Genomic DNA, 14,644 nt, shown 5'->3' with positions numbered 1-14,644 from the left:
TGACGGAGCGGGGTCAGCGGATGCTGAGGCACATAGTGCGCAGAGGTCACCAACTTTCTGCAGAGTCAATCACTACAGACCTCCAAACTTCATGTGGCCTTCAGATTAGCTCAAGAACAGTGCGTAGAGAGCTTCATGGAATGGGTTTCCATGGCCGAGCAGCTGCATCCAAGCCGTACATCACCAAGTGCAATGCAAAGCGTCGGATGCAGTGGTGTAAAGCACGCCGCCACTGGACTCTAGAGCAGTGGAGACGCGTTCTCTGGAGTGACGAATCGCGCTTCACCATCTGGCGATCTGATGGACGAGTCTGGGTTTGGCGGTTGCCAGGAGAACTGTACTTGTCTGACTGCATTGTGCCAAGTGTAAAGTTTGGTGGAGGGGGGATTATGGTTTGGGGTTGTTTTTCAGGAGCTGGGCATGGCCCCTTAGTTCCAGTGAAAGGAACTCTGAATGCTTCAGCATGCCAAGAGATTTTGGACAATTCCACGCTCCCAACTTTGTGGGAACAGTTTGGGGATGGCCCCTTCCTGTTCCAACATGACTGTGCACCAGTGCACAAAGCAAGGTCCATAAAGACATGGATGAGAGAGTTTGGTGTGGATGAACTTGACTGGCCTGCACAGAGTCCTGACCTCAACCCGATAGAACACCTTTGGGATGAATTAGAGCGGAGACTGAGAGCCAGGCCTTCTCGTCCAACATCAGTGTGTGACCTCACAAATGTGCTTCTGGAAGAATGGTCAAAAATTCCCATAAACACACTCCTAAACCTTGTGGAAAGCCTTCCCAGAAGAGTTGCAGCTGTTATAGCTGCAAAGGGTGGACCGGCTTCATATTAAACCCTATGGATTAAGAATGGGATGTCACTTAAGTTCATATGCGAGTCAAGGCAGGTGAGCCAATACTTTTGGCAATATAGTGTACGTATGGAACTGATCATTCGCTTATAACAGGTGGTCATATATAATGTACTGTATGTACAGCTGATTCATCTCCATGATAACTGAGCAAACTCCATCCACTGATGAAGACAGTGAGATGCAGCTGAAAGCTCTGGAAAAGGCTAGTGAATGAACGATTGAACAGAATATTTATGTAGTTTTTTGCAGTCAAAGATTTATTTCATTATTGATTCTTTTCAATTAATCAATTAATTATTTGGTCCATAAAATGTCAGAAAATTGTGAAAAAAGAATCCTAAAGATGTCTTCAAATAGCTTGTTTTGCCTGATCAACCAGCTTAAATACAAAAGTATTTTTTTATTTTAATATCACATACAGTAAGGCTAAGAAAAACAACATCCTCACAGTTGAGAGGCTAGAAATTGGGAGTGTTTGGTATTTTTGCTTGAAAATGTCTGTGAACTATGAATTATCAAAACCGTTAAAGATTAATTTTGTGTGTATTTATCGACTCATTGTTTCCACTCTAGATTAGTGTATATTCTCTCAGTATGCAAAAATCACTCAGCCAGACCCTTATTTATCTGTTATGCCTTTGTGTTTCACTATTCACATTATTGTGTCCATGTTGCTCCTCCAGATGCTGACAGACAGGATGCCATCAACCTGTTTCTCCAAGTCTACCAGCCATCAGAGTCCAAGCCACACCTGTGGGAGCTGCCAACTGACTTCTACCTGCATCAGAGGAACACCATGGCCCTCCCCCAAGACAGACGCAGGTAAACAAACCTATTTGTACACTTTAACAGCTACTTGCTTTACATAAATGCACAAATCAAAATAAGAACCTACTTACATAAACATGCTGACATCTGAAGTTATATACTGCATTTGTATCTGAAAAACTGCATACATACATGATGAGACATGAAAATACACACAAAATACCTCTTTCAATTGATGTTAATGGTTTGAATGTGTGTGTGTTTGTGTTGATTGAATAGCTCAGTGGTAAATCACTCACAAAAGATTAGCACCTGCACTGCTGTTTCTGAAAATGCTTTTTTGTAAAGCCCATGCTGTACAAGTCTCCCATGAGTGGTGAGGTTGTTCACATGAGCATGTGGGTGGATTTTTATGTGATAGCCTTTGTGGTCATTCCAATTGGTTGCTGTCAAGCCTCCTCTTTACCTGAGAAGTGTCACAGAGCTTTGGCCCTGAGCTGTAAATACCTTGTCAACTCCGCCCTGTGAGATACCTGAACTCTTCCACACCTGAGTGTTTTCCAAAACTAGGCAACTCTTACTACTCAGCCTTTTTACATTAATTGGTTCCTGACAATAGGATTAACAAAAACATTCCTCTTTTCTCTCAAATATTTATGTATGTACTTATTTAAAAGTAGCATTCATGTATGATGCCAATGTAGAGGATTTTTGTGTCATATATGTATGTCATACTGTGTATATTAGTTTGTGTAGCCGTTCTCTGTTCAAGCTATTGTTTGGTTTGTCACTTGGTCTGTCCATACTCATGATTCAATGATGACTTTATTTTATTTTTTATTCATTGTAAGTTTTGACCCACAGTAGTTCTGTCCTTGGCATTTGTGTGCATGTGTGTGGGAGCATACTAGTGTGCAAGTTGTTTTCTTGCTTACATAAAAGTAGACCCAGTTTTCTGCCACATGCCGCCAGTTTATGTAGCCACAATGGTTAGTTAGGTCAGCCTTTATTCCAAGAAATTGGCATGACTGGAAACTGAATAAAGCTCTGCAGCCACACACTGCACTTCCACTCTCACACTCACCTAAGTAGCACATCACACACTAAATCATAATCAGTGCATTCACTCAAATTGGGCGTATTAAATAAAAGGCTGATGTATTCAGGAGTTGTACAGTAGGTGGTCCAGCCAAGCCAATTTTCATATCTAGGTTATGTTGAAACCCAGGAGAGAAAACACATCAGTCAGTGGAAAGTTTTCTGGAAGGTTTTAACACATTTGTGTATCTTGTCTGTCTCCAGCTACACACTGTGGTGGTCAGAAGGAATCCTGTCCTACCTTCCTGTGGCCTATGATGAAGGTATCTCTTCAATACATGATGATATCTCTAAGTGTGTGGATTAATGTCTTGTAAACTTATTTCTTTCTGTTTTTTTGTGTTTGTGCGCTCCTGTGTGGATGCAGTCCCCTGTGAGGACACCATGAAGAAGGTCAAAGTGAAGAGAGTGAACCGCTTTGATGAGGGTATTGACATCTACACAGAATTCTTCAAACCTTATGAACTTACCTCCTTTGATGACACATTCTGCATCGCCATGACCAACTCTGCAAGGTGAATACACACACATACAACACCCTTTAGATGAAAGGGCATAAAAGAAAACCCCAAATGGACTGGGTTGTAATCTACATATAGAGACATGTTTTATGGCTTACTACAGGGTTGAAGTTAGTGAGTTAATTGGTGCTGCAGGATGTCAGCTAATGAGTTTCCTTCTGATTTGTGTTCATGAAGGGAATTTATGCCCAAGACAGTAGGAGTGGATCCAAGCCCGTTCACAGTTCGCAAGCCAGAAGAAACAGGGAAATCAGTGCTGGGGTGAGTGCATCTTAGGTCATGTACATGTCCACATTTGTAATGTTTTTTTTTTTGATGTAATAAATCCCATGTCACTGTGCCCTCATACACACGGCTTCATTTGACACTGTGTTCTCAGGTAACCAAAAACAAGGTGCTGTCATTTTTTCCTGTCTCTGTTTAGAACACAACTGTGTGTGTGTGTGTGTGTGTGTGTGCGCGCCTATATGTTTTTAAATAACAACTCATGCACACACATACTATTACAAAATACCTTAATGCTTCCTGCTGGTTAGAAACCTCATGTGCTGATGGCTCATACTGTAATTTTCTCCACATGATTGCAGCATGACCGCTGTCTCATGTTCTGTACTACGTCAGTGTTATCCTTTTTATGCTTATTCTTTATTCTTAATTCTTTATTTGGATCCCCATTAGCTTCCACAAAGTACACAGTAACGAAAAGAAAATACGTTTTTTTTCAAAAGTCTTTCTTGTGAAAGCAGTCAAATTATTATATCTGCATCCCACTGCCACTGATACTGCTGGTGAACACGGCTCATGGATGTTAGTGAAAATGTGATCAATACAGGCTGAATTATTAACACCATCCATGGGTGTAGAAATTCTTGTAGGTTGAGTCACAACCAGGGTAAGATTGCAAACATCCGCCATAGAAATCAACTTCTTATGTAATGGACAGTTTTTAGAAAATCAGTCAATATTCAGTTCACCAAGAGGGAAGATATCTTTCCTTTCATCTGTCACTACATGTTGATGTCCACATATTCTATCCAAATACTTTGGTGAACTGGGTGGCCTATAACAACAACCAACTAGAAAAGGCTTACAGTATGGAAGGTGAATCTGTAGCCATATTAGCTCAATGTCATGCAATTCTTATCTCTTCTATATAACGAAATATATCAAAAGTAGTGTCCAGGTGTCTTTCTGACGATGCTAAAACATGAATATTGTTTGAGGAACAGATTCTGGTAATTCCATGAACCTTTAGTGAGCTGATTTTCTTGGCATACTTGATAACTAAAGTGTAGTTTTGTTATTTGGACATTTAAAACAAACAGAAACAGCATAAAAAGTTAAGAATAAGGCAAAATCAGTTGTTTTTTTTTGTTTTGTTCTTGTATAATAGTATAATCCAATTAACTTAATGTAGTTGTAGCCTTCAGTCCGTTACTAATCAAAATGTGACTGAAAATCACCTAGACATTTTGTAAATGTAGAGTTTACATTTTGCACTTTGAATAAGTGGATGGCAGAGACAGTGTGTATGTGTATGCGGGTTTGGGTAGATTCATCTTTGATGCATCATGGGCATCAGGGTTGCATGTATCAATTAATGATTTTTCTTCTGTTTGCCTGTTGAAAAGTACAGTACATGGCAGTACATGAAGTATCTGACTCACTGGCTCTGAACCTTACTACAACATGTGTGGGCACATGCTTGCACACAGAGACACACACACCACATTGCTATTTTCAGTCATTTCTGTACATCCATTCATCCATCTTCTTAGCCACCTATCTTGGTCAAGTCACAGCGGCATATTTGTGGGTATTTGCAGCAACAAGAGCAGTAAGGAGGAGACGCTGCTCCAGAGGAAGACTGCAGCCAGCGCGCCTCCTCCTCCGAGTGAGGAGGCCATCACCAGCACGTCGGAGGATGACTCGGAGGAGGACCGCGATGATGACGGATCCGTGTCCCAGCGTTCCACCCCGATCAAACTGCTAACAGAGTCTGGCGAGAGTACTCGCACACAGGAGGTATGAAAACACAAATGTCTGGAGATAGATCTACATGTTCAATGACAAATGTACACATCAAGGAAACAATGAGATTTTATACACAGTAAGATTGAAATTGAAAACACAAGTACAACAACATCCAAATTTGTATCACTTCTGAGCCTTACTGTTTAATACAGAGGAAATAAAGCAGCCTATCAAATGAGATCCTCTAATAATTCAAGGATATGTAATCTCCTCTAATGACCTCAGGGAAAAGTCATCGCAGTTCAGGCTGTGTTGTTGCCACCTGCTTGTATTTTGGGCCTCAAAAGTGTTTGGCAATCCAATTTGAGTATGTCACCCTAATTGTATTTTCTCCTCTCCACCTCCCCTGAGTCCCCATGAAGAAATTAGTTCTGAGTTTCTGTTTGCGTCAGACCAAAGAAGTAAACGTCAACTTCATCAGCCTTAGTGGCAGAGGTTTCCAGAGCTAAGAGGGTCTAAATGGTGTGGGCGTGTGTTAATGTTGGTTTTAGGGAGAATTAAACAGAGATGTGGTGTTATATCATTACTTCTCCTTTTTTTTCCTCCATCTCTTCGCTCCTTATCTCCAACTCACTGTTTTTACTCTCAGCCTTGCTCTTGAGGATACATACCCTTCTGCACTCTCATATCATCTCTCTCGCTAGGTTTTGGTTGGAAAAGGAATTACGGTTGCTAATATGCTGGTTGAACTGAATTTTTTGATAATTCCCTTACTAAAGATTACTTTTTAAACCACAAAAATAATTCATAAGGTGGATCAGAACCCATATTTGGTGGAGTCCTATATCAATTTGTAGCACTGACTTCTTTTTGTCTTGATTATTGAATACTTTTGCCCTGAATTGGTGAACAAGTGCCCATTTGATACACTGTTCAACAGTTATTCTGAAAGTTAAAACATCATCTGTACAACAGGCATTCTTGCTGAAACCAGCCTGCCATGTCTGCAGCTTGTTATGCAGCACACTCATTATTCTGTCCAATGTGATCAGGACTTTGCTGGGATTTGGTAGAAACATTACTCCTTCTTGTGTTTGTGTTCACTTGTCTTGCTTTCATGGGAAACGTAGCAGAAGGGTCCGTTCTTCTATGGCTCCCTCCTCTAAGGCCCAGGTATCATTAAGGAGTGTATGTAGGACATGTGCAGTGGGACTCTGTCTGCTTTTAGGACATCAGCTGATAATGTGGTGACCTGCAGGTGTCTTGCCTGCCTTTAATTTTTTGATGCCTCATTTAATCTTCTCTTTGAGTTTTTTTTTGTGCCAAGGTTGACGTGTGACAATATCAGTGCTGAAATCTGAAAAGAGATCAGTGGTTCCACAGATGTTTTCTTGTTCTTCTTATTGTGTCCTGGCCACAATGTTCTTTTGTCAATAGTCTGTCTTTGTGTTATCTGTGACTTTGTTCATTTTCAGTTTGGATTTATTTCCTTTCTTCTATATTCATTCAGCTTCAAACCCTAAAACGTTGTTGCAGGTGGTGCATCTATACATTCACTACTCAACATTAGGAGCAACATCAACATGTTTCTGTTCACCTAATGAGTAAAAGTCCAGTATTCGCTCTCCTTTAAGCTCTGTTTTGGTCTTCATCAACTCCTGAGAAAAATGTCTCCAGCTAAATGCTCCACTGCGTTCACCAGCTAGTCGCTAACAGCTGCCTGCTGTGGCTAGAAACAAGGCCGATGAGAGCTGTGAGAGTGATCCAAAAACAGTAAAGTTGCACACAAGAAAAACAAAATCAAGCTAGTGCCCTCAGCCAGATCACTGTATTCTTTTTACTGATTTAGACTCTTGACCCCCCAGAGTACTGAGTAAAGTAAGAACAAATGCTTGACTCAATATATTCCTCTGGATGTAATCGTGTACCCACTCACAGATAAGATAAATGTCAGATCTTATTGCTGTTAGCTCTATACTGCGCCTCTCTCTATATAGTTCACCACATGCTGTAATGTGTATATATAGAATACAATTTCCTAGCATCCGTTTTCACTATATCGGTATCTATTTCACGCCCCAGGTGGACTGGTCGCACGTTTACATCCCCATTGACCCAGTTGCCATACCACAGCACTGAGAGGGAGCACATTAATCAGCACAGGTAGTAGGTCAGTGTGTCAGTTGGATGAATGAAATGCAGCAGGAAGCGACATCCTTTTGGAATTTCTCAGTTTATCGGTGATGTCTTTCATGGTGCATAAAGAGCCCCTAATGATGTGTAAACTGTTGATTGAAGCAGCCATAATGTTACTATGGTTACAGGCATTATTTACCGCCACCGTGACATCAGCAGGAGTGAGGTGACTCCTTCTGCTTGTACTTTGCCCCTCTGCCCTAATTTACATACATAATGATGGATTCTCTCTCATCCAGAAACACATTTGTCATTTCCAAAAGATGACTGTGTTTGTGGCCACAGTCCTAAGTGCCTTGTTGGCTGGTGGCTCTACAACCAAGCAGCCCTTTGAAAAGAATTATATTTCTCCCACTGTCAAATATGTTATGTCCAAACGCCTGGGGATTGTGGGTAATTCAGTTCTTTGTGGATCAGATGGCATCAAGTCAATCATTTGAAGGATCAGGCAGCCCATGCTCTTCAAACATAATCCCCCCCCCTGTGCTTAAATGAAGGGACTTCATCTCCTGTAATGATGGCAGTGATAAAGATGTCAGACATTGCATCTTCTGTACACATTCATGTTCCATGTCTGTCCATGATGTTCCTGTTTACTTATTCTTTGATTTGGTAGTTTTTTATTTAATTAAAATCTTTGCTATTTTTAGTTCTCATGAAGCAGCTTGTGTTTAGCGCTAATAAGTGACATTTGAGAACTTGAGAGGCGGCGAGTGCTAGATGAGAAGATTGATACCACTCTTAAATCTGTGCTTTATCTATGAAACTAGAGCAAGGAGCCGATTAGCTTAGCATAAAGACTGGAAGCAGGGGGAAACAGCTAGCATGGCTCTGTCTTCAGATTCAAAAATCAGCCTAATTAACGCCTTATATCTAATTTGTTTAATCAATCACAAATAGAAATCTAAAACCAACAAGTTGTGATTTAACAGGAAACTATGTGCTGTAATTATTCCTTATGACAAGACGCCACTCTTTATGCTAAGCTAATCCTCCCCTGGCTTTATGTTTAACAGACAGATATGACAGTGGAGAAAGCAAATAAGCATATTTCCCAAAATGTAAAACTACTACTTTAAATGAAAATGTTTTGTAGAAAATAGATCTATGTTTCTCAAAATAATCAAAGAATCAAATGTATTAGTATTGTTTGGGTATCGGTACCACAAAGAGAATTAAGTTTGAAACAGTAGTTTTAAATTGCAACTGTTTCTCAGTTCCCATTCGTATGACAACTGCATGTTGTACCAGCTGCCATTCACTACATAGCAAAAATATATATAGCAAAACTGTGTCAGAACAAATTTGCCTCAATTTAACCCAGCAGAAAATCTGTGCAAAGAAATTTCAATAGGACCACTTTTGATCTTCAGAGTTAGAGGCGAAGGCTCTCCCTCCTGATTTATGATGTATGTACCGTAGGTTTTCTCTGGTCTGTCTTCTCGGGGCCTTGAGCAGGGAGCTGGTCATGAATATTTCTGGGCTGGACAGCCAAGCTCACGTGTCAGGCACACACACTCGCTCCCATGCGTCTCGTGTCGCTGCCTCCGAGCCTGTCTCTGAGAATGGATTGCCAGGGTGCCGGCACAACGCAGAACTGTTGAAATATTTAAACATCAGATCATTACGACGTTTGCCATGTAATTACACATGCTCATTTCATATTCCCCTCAATATGGGCGTACGTGTTCCCGCATGAGCATGGATAGATTTACAATGTGTGTGGGTGTATGTATAAGCAAGTATGTGTTTACACACTCTTCTGTGCTCTCACACACCATATGAATGTGTATATGCCGCAGTAGGTGTGTGTTCCCATGTACTCTGTGTTTGTGCGAGGCTCTGTGTGTTTTTGTGATTGTGTGTGTGTTCACAGCTGCTGTTGGACATGGTCCTGGAACACCCTCATTCGTTCTCCCCTCCCTGCAGCTCAGATCAATACAAATACAGTGAAAACTGAATTCATTATGTTGAGCATATTGCTGCAGTGTCAGAAAACAGTCAAAGAGAACAATGGCATAGCTGCCTGCTTTACGGCCACTCCTGTGCATGATGTTACATAACAAGCTTCTCTCTGCCCTTATAGGTTTATAGAAAGAGTAAAATACACCTCCAAGATTGGTTCCAAGAAATAATAGAGGGGTATTGTCATTTTAAACAACCTGCAGAGTAAAAAGTTTCTCTCTGTTAAATCTTACTTAAAATTCTGATAGCTAGGTTAGTCTACGGCTATGAGCCCTTAGATGTATGGTTGTAATATTACCAAATATACTGTGAGACAAAAGAGATTCCAGATTTGAGAGCAGGACTGCATTTACAGATGTTTCAGGGATTTCATTCATTCCGTTCTCAAAATTAAAAAATGCCGCACAACTCTTCTCTATACTGTGCTTTATTGACCCTTCAACGTTTTTGGCTATCTTGCCTCCATCAGCGTGTAGTTGTATCTGAGGCTGTTATATCATGTGACTGACAAATCACCATAGATACCAAGTATACAAAACAACAACAACATTATCATCATCCTTGTTAAGAAAATTGTTAATTTACTGGATTAGCCAAAAACAGACATTCCCATATTTGTATTTGGTCTATAAATGGCTTCTAAAATACATTTCTTCAACTTTTAAGATATTGTATCTGCATCACAATGTAATGTTTCATAAACCATAACATAGAAGTTTTTTCCAAGTGTACATGTATTACACCGCAGTGTTCGGATCATGCTCAGTTGTTATGAAATGGTCCGATGTCTGCCAAGAAAACACTCACAACCACAATATAACACTGTCCCCGCAATCTCGCACCACGACACAAGGCAAGATGGATTCATGCTGTTTACATGAAATTCTCGCACTACCCCCAGCATGTGAACACAGAAACTGAGATTAATCAGACCAGACAACGTTTTCTCACTCTTCTGTCGCCTGGTTTTGGTTTGAGCACGTGTCCGCTGAAGCCTCATCGTCTTGTTCTTAGCTAACAGGAATGTCATTCATTTTGCTCTGCCGCTGTAGATCGTTTGTTTCAAGGTTCAGCAAGTCTTTCCGTACACCACTGCTGCACCAAGCTGTTTTTTGATCATCAGCCTTGTGCTTAATTTGAAAGCTTAATAGATCACAATGCTACTTAATATCATTACTGGTTTGACAGGGAACCGTGATAAACCTTTATAAAAAGAAATGCAGAAATATTTGTTTTTATAAATTGGGCTTAATTTGGCTTAATGACTTGTTTCATAAGAAACATAAAAACTTAAACATAAATCATGCATGCCCTGATTAGGAAATATTTATTGTTTTTCTTTTTACTTGCTGTTTTCATAGCATTATGTACGATGAATAGCATTGCATCATTATATCATAGTTTTACGTGATTAAGCCACGTTTAACCACATTAATCTGATTGGTTTATTGCATTCTTGTTTCATATATTGTGTAATCGTGTCTTTCTTTTTACATGTTGTTCTTACCAGAGCATACCCTCATGATCAATGGCCTTTGGTTATAATTTCATTATCTTCCAACTTGATTTTGCTACCATTTATTTTCAACTGATTAATTTTTTTTTAAACTTCCTTGATCTTTTTCCGTTAAGCCTTTTAGAATCTGCTCGAGCCGGTCTGAGCTTTGTTTTGTTTTTTAAACTGATTATTATGTCTATACAAACTTCAGACACCGTCTGCAGGAACCCCAGGAGGGCACTCTCCCTGAACATGAAACCACCTCATCACACACCAACAATCAAATTACATTCATAGATGCCTGGATTACACTTTGTGGGCCATCCTAATTAGTAAATCAGTTGAAGAGAAGCAGCTGAACCTGATGACCTTGTCTGTATGATTTTATATTTTGAGTTGCAGCTCTGGCTGTTAGCAAGTAGCTTTACCTTCTCACATGTGTCTCTTTGTATTATTCCTAACAATCATTCTAAAGTCATATTAAAACTTTATTTAAAACCATTTTGTGCTTTTCTGTCTCAGTCACATGCACCTGTAGCTTCTTACCTTTCCCTTCTCACCTCTTCAGGAGATCCAACAGCAGTCCGTTAAGGAGCCCTATGGACTCAATCTGGCTGAGTTTCCTGCTGAGGAAGACCTGCTCATTTATGAAAGGTGATGGACACAAAGCTGGCCCATACATGCATTATTTGACATTATAATAAATGCACGTATTTTGAAATGATTGGCTACATTGTATAGGGCTTTTTCAATCTTTTAAGTTTGGATATTTAAGTTGCTTCTATAAATAATGTAGTAGTAATTGACTTGTAGGCATGCAATTTATGCTTTTACTACAGAACGCAGTTCTAAGTGAGGAAGGTATAGGTATACTATATATATATATATATATATATTAGGTATAGTTGTAAAATCAAATTAATACTTCCTCCCACAAAAATACGGGCCCTGCCATCTTGTGCTGGTGTCGTCATTTGGAGCCAGAGTCTGCACAGTGGTGATCAGCGAGTGGAGGCACGGTATGAAGGTCCCGCTCATACACCTGCCCGACCCAATTGCGAGCACACCACAGTCAGTCACAGCTGTCAATCATGACGTCACACACCCTTTTTTTATAGCATCAAATAACGAATTAAAACCAAACCAGAAAAATGAACACACATCAACGTGATAAGAACTATCTAAAATAACAGAACCATCTTTGTGAAATGATTTTTTAGTTTGGCCCATGTCCCATCCACTAACATGGAGCGGGCGGGGTTTATGACCTATACTGCAGCCAACCACCAGGGGGGATCGAGGTGTTTTGGCTTCACTTTTGGGGAGCTGTCATGTCATCGATCTTTATTTACAGTCTAAGGTCATACCTTCCTACTCGATCTGGCCTCTGTTTGGCCGTCAGCTCTCAGTAAACTTTAGCATGTTTCGTTTTTTGGTACCACGTTGAAGCAAACGCCAAAGAGCTCCAGCCTTATTTTCTGACTGCCTCTGCCCATTTAACTGTTTCCTTTTTATTGTTATGGACAATGCATCCAGTGCCAAAGACAGAGAGGGGAGGAACAAGCATCAGTGTCAGCAGCCCCCTCAGGGTGATATGGGTCATTTTGCAAAAGGGACATTGTCAACTCTGCCCTGCTGTGTGCATCACACTTCTGACCTCGCTCTTTGTACCTGAGTTTCATTTTCTGTCTGTCTGTTCTATTTCATTTTGTCCTTTTTTCCTGTTTCCTCCCAACCATGTTGATGAGCTACATTGAATAGCCATCGCCAGGCTCTGAAACTGAACATAACTATCTGTTCTTTGGATCCGAACTGCACGTTTGATTCAGTGTGATGCTTTTGTTGGCGCTATAATAGCTTTTTTTTCACACTCGGCTGTCCTAAACACACTGAGGGTAACTGGTCCAGTGTATTATTTTAGTAGTCAGTGTATGGTCATGTCTTTGAAGCAGTATTTACTATTTTGTAGTTAAACATGTGCACTTTATATTTAAGCAAATACGTACGTAATGTATGGATTCATGAATTTCATAAAACGCATATCACAAAAAATTTACTGTAATTTACTGTCTGGACCATTAATTTAAAATTGAACTACATGAACGACATGTTTGATATTAAACACAACTGTATGCAATGTACACCCAAAACCCCAAGATTACGTAGTTGTCTAGAAAAGGTGGTTCCCAACCTTTTTGGTTTGTGACCCTTTAAAATGACGCCATGTCAACTTGTGACCCCTTATCACAGGTTATACTCTCAGTGTGGACACTTTATGGGAGAGTTACTGATGACAATCAAATCACACCAGATTCTAGTTCCAATAGCAACAATAACATTTGACAACAGAAAAAAAAAAATTTTTGTTACTACATTTTCCCACACAGATGCTAAGAGATGAGCTAAACGTCTTTGTTAAAGAATGGTCTCTAGACATGTTTTGTCACCCATAAAAAGGCTTCTTGCGCGATTCATCATTTTGCAAAGGTTTTCATCGCTCGTACAGAGAAATAATATGTGCTGTTGAAGAGGAACCAACCCCAGTTGAAACACCAGGCATGTTGCATTTTGAATATGGAGCATGACTCTCAATGTTTCTCAGAAATGTTTGTCCTTGCTCTCTATAACTATGCTCTCATGTCCAGATGTACTGAAAGCAACTTGTTCAGGAATGATCTCTGCGTGTGGCGATGAAAGCAAATACAGACAGATACAAATGTGGTATAGAATAATGCAATAACGATAAATGAATTGACTGATTGATGACTGTAATGAGGTGCTGTGAAGGAATGTATGCTAAGATGTACAAAAAAACAAACACCTGATGACTTATTTGTTAATTTCTATCTCTGACTTTGATGGCAGTCACAGTTTTGAGGTGTGATTGAAGCAGGGGGATTTAAAAAAAAAAAAAAAAAGTTGTAGTGAAGAATGTTGTTCATATCCTCCTGCTGTAGTGGCACATAATGAGAATGAGACTGCATTCATTATTGAGGCTGGAAGTTGGAATGGCTCCAGAGATGTTAGCTGCAGCCAGAGCTCCGCTAATCAGAGCATTAATATTAAAAATCATAAGCAAGAGCCAGAGAGGAACTCTCAATTATTGCATATTATTGTGCCTTTGTGCAAAAAATAAAACCTACGGGGAAATTTGATGATGATGTGGTCTGAACATTTGAGATCTCAACAGACATGTTAAGCTCATCTGTGTGTATTTGTATTGAAAAATAGACAATTAAAAGGTCTTTAAGACATTAATTACACTGTTACCCAATTGCCTTTTTCTTAACAGCTCTTCACACGATGCAGATGGGAGGAGCATGTAGCAGAGACTAACGTGTGTTTAGGATGTGCATATACTTATTTTACAGTAAGATTTTTCATATTGTTTGTTTGTGTTTTGTTTTTGTTTTTTTTCACAGGTTTGCACATCTGGGCGAGAGCCAGCACAGGGTGGAAAGAACTGAACACATAAATCTGGCAAACATCATCTGCTTGTGAGTAAAACATGTGACACACACACAGAAAAAAACAAACAAACATATGTACCCAAACTCAATAATCCTCACTCACGTGTAATGTTAAGCATTACGTTGTAATATTGGTTTGCAGTTATAATCCGAGCCTTTTTAAATACCACTCAACATTTCCTGTAGCCTTGGGACAAGTGAACACAGTGGTCTCCAGGGAGGCTTCTAGCTGTGTGCTGTTTAATCTTCATCTCTTATAACCAAACACTCTTCCTTTACTTCCCGTCATTC

At 39.9% G+C, this 14,644-nt stretch overlaps 1 protein-coding gene across 1 annotated transcript in view; it reads left to right on the top strand.

The window, feature by feature from the left end:
* Positions 1-14,644, top strand: part of fig4a (FIG4 phosphoinositide 5-phosphatase a) — a 42,562-nt gene that overhangs the window by 24,450 nt on the left and 3,468 nt on the right. The window contains exons 16-22 of the mRNA XM_070925553.1: positions 1,547-1,685; positions 2,934-2,992; positions 3,097-3,244; positions 3,428-3,511; positions 5,077-5,275; positions 11,452-11,537; positions 14,306-14,380. Of these exons, the coding sequence (XP_070781654.1) occupies positions 1,547-1,685; positions 2,934-2,992; positions 3,097-3,244; positions 3,428-3,511; positions 5,077-5,275; positions 11,452-11,537; positions 14,306-14,380 (790 nt within the window). The remainder of the gene's footprint in view (positions 1-1,546; positions 1,686-2,933; positions 2,993-3,096; positions 3,245-3,427; positions 3,512-5,076; positions 5,276-11,451; positions 11,538-14,305; positions 14,381-14,644) is intronic.

The sequence above is a fragment of the Enoplosus armatus genome, chromosome 19, assembly GCF_043641665.1.
Source record: "Enoplosus armatus isolate fEnoArm2 chromosome 19, fEnoArm2.hap1, whole genome shotgun sequence".
NCBI lineage: Eukaryota > Metazoa > Chordata > Actinopteri > Centrarchiformes > Enoplosidae > Enoplosus > Enoplosus armatus.
Note: the sequence above shows the minus strand (reverse complement) of the source record. Positions and strands in the feature narration are given on the sequence as shown.